General features: G+C 47.5%; 1 protein-coding gene across 4 annotated transcripts in view; it reads right to left on the reverse strand.

Moving 5' to 3' along the window:
- The window catches only part of SMYD2 (SET and MYND domain containing 2), a 34,559-nt gene extending 28,994 nt beyond the window's left edge, over nt 1-5,565 (reverse strand). For 2 of the 4 annotated variants that reach the window (XR_015708190.1, XM_087774524.1), the window contains exons 1-2: nt 5,195-5,564; nt 2,078-2,141 (exon numbers count right to left, since the gene is read on the reverse strand). Coding sequence is in view for 2 of the 4 variants with exons in the window: in XM_087774524.1 (XP_087630650.1) it covers nt 2,078-2,141; nt 5,195-5,376 (246 nt within the window). In the remaining 2 variants the exon portion in view is untranslated. Of the gene's footprint in view, nt 1-2,077; nt 2,142-5,194 lie in introns of all 4 variants that reach the window. The other 2 variants (XR_015708191.1, XM_087774525.1) reach the window with 2 other exon arrangements.
- Between the last annotated feature and the right edge of the window lie 435 nt (nt 5,566-6,000).

The following is a 6,000-nucleotide window of genomic DNA, read 5'->3' on the forward strand; positions in this document are numbered from 1 at the left end:
AGTAAGAGTGAAGTGCTAGTACCTGTGCTTGTCACACTATTGTCTAGACATCACAACATCTTGAAAATGCCTTTACATCTAAAGCTTCACACTACGCACCAACAGGAAGAAAAGACTTTAATTCATTAACTTAGTAGATGACAGGCTTTTGCTGAGCATCACCTCCTGCAGTCTTAAGGACACTCAGTTTGAGCAGTTCAGTTTTTTTATTCTGGGAATATGCCCCACTAGAGAAAGAGTATTCTGACCACCAAAAAAAAATAATTTTAGAAAAATCAAATTAAGAAGGCCATACATGTACAAGACTTTACTGAGGGGAAAGAGAGGAAAAAACCCTCCTTTTTCTTAAATATAAAAGTATAAACTTTGTCGAGGCTAGAAGTCAGGACACTAAGGGAGGGACTGAAGAAGGGACTTGGAGATAAAAGCAAAGGACCATGGATCAGCAGAAATAAGTTCTACTACTTCCACCATGATATCTACTTGCTGTTTTTCCTGGCACAAATCACTGAGCTTTCCTGCTTCAGTAAATCTTGCTTACCTGCTCAAGAAACCTTTGTGAATTTTATATGGTGAGAGAAGAAACTCACAATCTCAGATAAAAAGCGCTAAACAGCCAATAAATTGCTTTGTTCAAGTATTTCCTTCCCTCATGTAGTTAAAAGCTTCCTAAGAAATAATGTCATATGGAATCATTTCTTACAAATAAGCCTTTCTCATGAATGAATCATGGGGTTTCTCTACACTATCTTTAAAACTCATCCAGATTTCTCTCAAGAGCCTTAAGAATGCTCATACAGTAAGTGTTCTCTTTCTTCCCAGCAACTGCCAGCTGTCAGTCTTTCAATATTCTGTGAACTGTTGCAAATTTTGTAAAAAAAACTTACTTCTTTTAAGCATTTTGAGTCCTCCTGGTATTTCAAAACCAAAAGGCCATTTGATTCACCCACAATTCACTACAACACTGTGGGAAAGCAGGAATCTGGGGAGGCAACAGAAGGAAAACTAAGGGGAGGCCAGGCTCACTTTGCAACTTGTGCAATGGGAGAAGAAGACACATCCTTGAAATAAAAGCGGTAGCCATCTCCAAAGTGCTTGGGAACTGAACAGCACAAACCGCAACATCTCCGTCCAGATAATGAAAATGGAGAATACTTTGCATGCAACCCACACACTCAACAGCACGCTACCACGTAGGAGAAGGTTTGGATTATTTATAGCTAACACATAGTTGTACGCCAGACCTTTGGTGACTCAAATCCCTCATGAGCACTGTTCCATACTCTGTGCCCAGCACCACCGATCTCACATAGCTTACATTATTTAGCTAGCAATCCAGTTCAGTTTTTCACACATACACCGGATAATTCTTCTATATCAAGTTGACAGCCCACAAAGGCTAGATACTAGTTCTGGCAATTTTTTTTTTTTTTGAAAGGTGCTTATTCTAGTCTGAAGTAAAAACTGAATTAAACTGCATGCAAATATTTTGGATATCTTCATATTGCTCTACTTTAGTGCACACTTATATTCCATTTTCAGGGGCTTTTAGAAAATAAAGTATACAAAAAGAATAAAAGTTGTCAGAATGAGTGAGTTAGGGAGAAAGCACGGTAGATTTCAAATGGTTATGACTACTCTCAGCTGTGGCCACCCAAAGTATTTGCAAAGATTCTAAAAAAAACCCCAACAAAAACCTCTTAAGATAGCTATTTAGTGACTTGATTTTTCCATTAGACACAGACTCTCTTACCAGTTTAGTGAGCTAATGTTAAATTATCTGGTTTGTCCTTAAAGAAAGAAATAACACAGACATAATTAGTGGGCTGACAGACAGCTCTAATCAAAGTCTCCGTGGTACCAAGCTACTGATCTTCAAAGACTCATGCAGACCATGTCTAAATCCTGTAATTGTCCAATGCACAACTCCATGGTCAGCATCTGTGGGATGCTGAAACTGACTGGACTACTATTAACCATAGCTACAATTAGAGACTATCAATGCAACACAAGCAAAAAAGGTTCAGCAACCCCCGCCCTCCTTCCCCCTGCATCCTCACAAATTGCATTACCATACCTGACATTCCACATTGCAGTAAAAGGCCTGTTTACATCTTCCACACTTGGACAATCCTTCTTTCCTTAAAAAGAAAACAGAAGTTATTCTATTCCATAAATTTGAATGAAATACAAATGTATCCTGTATCACTTTTTTTGCACAATATTTTGCATTTCATAATGAAAACCATGTTTTCTTCAGAACACTACAACTACAGCTTGAACCCCATCTTCTGATAGCAGACACTATTTTTATTTGTTTAGAGTTTCAAAAGCAAGTTTTTCCTAACAACTGTTATTATGCAAAAGCACTTTGCTGTCCTGATAAATTGCTGGGTTTGGAAACGTGTTATTTGATGCTGTCTGTCAAACAGCATAGTTTTTCGCCACTCTATGATGCATACCGATAGCTAACTTTTCCTTGTTATCCAAACTTCCCAATTGCCCTGTATACTTGCTCGCCAATATTAACCCTTCGCTTCTGCTGTGCCAGTTCCATTGCTTCTCTCTCCGGTTACAGAAAACATGACCATCGTTTTGTGAGTAACCACCTCCCAACACCAAGAAAATATGTTGCATTATTAAATATACTGTTTGATCTCTTGTCACCACATAGCCTCTTACTGTTCTGCTAACCTCTGCTCTGGTATCTGTGTATTCTAAGGTGACCTAAGGCTCATGCTCTCCTTTTTTTTGTATTTGTATATAACCCAACACAGGGAACTGCCACAAGGAAGGTCCTTTTCTGCTTCAAGGTGCATGTGTTGCAGCAGATCCCATCAAAAACAGAGCATGTGTTACCCAACACGTGACATTTTGGTGTGACAGCAATAGCGATGTCTCAGCAGTACTGAATACTTTAAAATGTCTACACACCCACCACAGTATAAGTGGCAAAAAAATTGTCTTAAACTGAGGTAAGTTCATTGGAGCAAAACATGGGTGAGTGTCCTCGTATAATATGATAGCGTACAACACTTCAGTGGTCACAGGCATTCGGAGTCCATAAAGCATAGCAAATCTTGATGTCCTCTGACTGTTCGTGCAAAGTAGAAGACACAACGTGAATGAATCAGGCTAACATCATGACTCCACTTGCTGACAGTACATACTTCAAGCATAGCTGTGCATTTAAAATAACAAATACTATCAGGCGCAAATACAACGTTCTAGTCTCATTCTGCCCATTTCACTACAACAGTTTTATGACCACTTAGCAAAGTTTCTCTTCCCAAGACTAGGGCTGAGCCCACAACCTTCCTCCTAACACTCTTTGCAAGTTCAACCGGCACAGTTCAGAACCTGGTATGTGCCAGTTCAGCATCAATGCAATGGGGCACAGACACAAAACACGTTTTTGAGCACTGGCAGATCAAGTTACATCACTGAGATATCTTTCCTCTTAGTGGAACCTCATTACCCTGGTGTGAAATAGGTTTCAGACCACCCCACTGTAACTGCTATGGTACTGCATTCAGTATATTCCTTGATCACTGTGCTCCTCCACAGCTCCATGGGAGAAACTTGCATGGAGAACAAGCAGCATTTAAATAGGCTGGTCCTGGAGATGACCTTTAAAAGCTATTCCATGAGATAACTATTATCTCTACAATATTACTTCATATTAATGGAGCAGGGAAAGTATTCTTTGGTCCTTTTACAGAGAGAAATCTTCTGGATGTGATAAACAAAGCCAGCCAGTTTCTTTGGCACAAGGGAATTTGTAGTTACACACAAGAGAAAAAAAAAAAAAAACGAAAACTTAGAGGCTAGGAAAAGCCACCGGTGTGAAGAAGGAGAGGAAAATCACCTCAATTCTACAGTTCTTTAGATTAATGGGACTCGCTTCACTGACTTCACTAGGACTACATTAGGTGCTTATATGCAAAGAGAAGGGTGAATGAAGTGAAAAAGTCATATAAGTAGATAGTGTAATGAAGAAAAGAAAAAGGACAAGGTCAAGAGAAAGCAGAAGAAAATGAAAAGCACAAGTGAGTTAAGATGACAGGACAAGAGATGAAAAGACCTACTAGAGCGTAATAATTCTTCAGTCTGCATATGCAAGCAGTACTTACATATTGATAAAAACAGCAAAAGTACAACAGTTGTTTTCCTTTACTGAGGCAAACACTAACATTTGCTCCGAGTTATAACCAGGTAAGCACTGCAATTCTTCAGTAAGCTACCAGAAGTCAGGGAAGTACCATACCTTTTAAAAATGCAGTGTGATGGGACACGTCACAGTGTCACATCCATGCCTAATTTTGTAATGATAACCCTAAAGTGCATTTTCTGTTGCTGCAGCAGCTGACGTTGAGAGGTTTACGGCAACCCCTGGAATACCTGCAGCAGGTCAAACCACCCCTCCACACAGGCGAGGAGGGCAGCTGCCGAGCCCCCCGAAAACCCGAGCCTCCTGCAGCCTGCCAGAGCGGGCAGCCACCAAGGCCCAGCAGCAGGCCCGCCCGCAGCGCACGCCGCACTCGCCTATACAGATGTTTCTGTATGTTTCATTACAGAAAGATATAAATATATATATATATTCCACTCATATACATTCTATTCGCACCATGGAAATGCAAAGTATGCAGAAGGCAATCGCAGACCCTTTCTCCCTTGTCAAAACTTCACTAACATCAGTGAATATTACGTTACTGCAGAACTGGATGGATCGATGAAACTCCCCGTGAGAGCAAGGTTATGCAGGTCCCCACGTAACTGCCACAGCATGGGACGAGCAAAACTTTTTTTTTTCTTTCTTTCTTTTTCCTGAACTGTTAAGCAAGGAAACCCAGTTTTGAGCTGGAAGTTTCGCCACGGCGCTGCCGCCAGAGAACCACGAGCCGAGGAGGAGGCAGGTTTTGCCAAGAAAGGCCCCCGGAGCCCCGCGGCAAACCCTCCGCGGGGCGCTGCCGCCGTGACCCGCAGCCGCGGGGCCGAGGCGAGGGCCCGCCCGCCCAGCAGCGGCCGCCACGCCGCTGACTGACACGGCCACGGCCGGGGGACGCGGGCGGGCCCACCCGCCGCTGCCTCGGGGCCGGCCGAACCGCCAGAAGCCGCCCCGGGGCCGGCCCCGCCGCCGCCCGCCGGGCCGCCGCCGCCCCCCGGGCCCGCCCCAGGCCTCCCCCGGCCCTACCTGGCGAAGCAGCCATCGCAGTGGCTGCCGCGCTCGGTGACGGTCAGGACGGCGGTGTAGGCCGGGCAGCTGAAGAGCAGCTCCCCCACGGCGAAGCGCCGCCGCGCCCGCAGCCCCCGGCCCTTGCCGGCGCTGACGAACCTCTCCAGGCCGCTCGGCTGCGGCGCCGCCTCCGAGCGCATCCCGCCGCGGGGAAGGGAAGGGGCGCCGGGGCAGGCCTCCGCCGGGCTCCCCTCCTGGCCCGCGTACGCCGGCAGCGGGCGCCCGGGGAGGCCGCGGCCGGGGCCCGCCGGGTCCTAGCGCTCTGCGGGGCGCCGCAGGGCCGCTGCCGCCTGCCCCTGCCCGCCGTGCGGCGCGGGGAGCGCCTCCTCCGGGCGGCAGGGGATTAGCTGACGGTGACTGGGAAGGGAGGGCGGCCGGCGGCTGCGCACCCGGGAAGTCGTCTTCCCGCTGCGGGCGCGGCCCCGCCGGGCCTGGCTGGAAGGGACCGGGGCAGCTTCGGCCCGCTGGGCCTCGAAACCCCGCTGGGAGAACCGCCCGGCCCGCGGCCCCCTCAGCCCACCCGCCGTGGGCTGGCATCAGGGAGGCGACTGCCAGGCTTACCGCCGCTCGCAGGGGCGGTGGGAGCCTCCCCGGGACCCGGCCTGGACCCAGATCTCCAGCAGCGAGTGCCCCAGGGAAGGGGCTTGGCCCCCAACCTCACAGCCCCTGTCTACAGTAGCAGCAAGGGCTGCCAAGACGAAGCACTTCAGTCACGAGCAGCTTTGCTCTTCAGGGCACGGGGGGCTTCAGGTGGCATGGCCTGC

Source organism: Nipponia nippon, unplaced genomic scaffold (assembly GCF_047370975.1).
Source record: "Nipponia nippon isolate SJK-2023a ecotype South Korea unplaced genomic scaffold, ASM4737097v1 scaffold_4, whole genome shotgun sequence".
Classification (NCBI taxonomy): Eukaryota; Metazoa; Chordata; class Aves; order Pelecaniformes; family Threskiornithidae; genus Nipponia; species Nipponia nippon.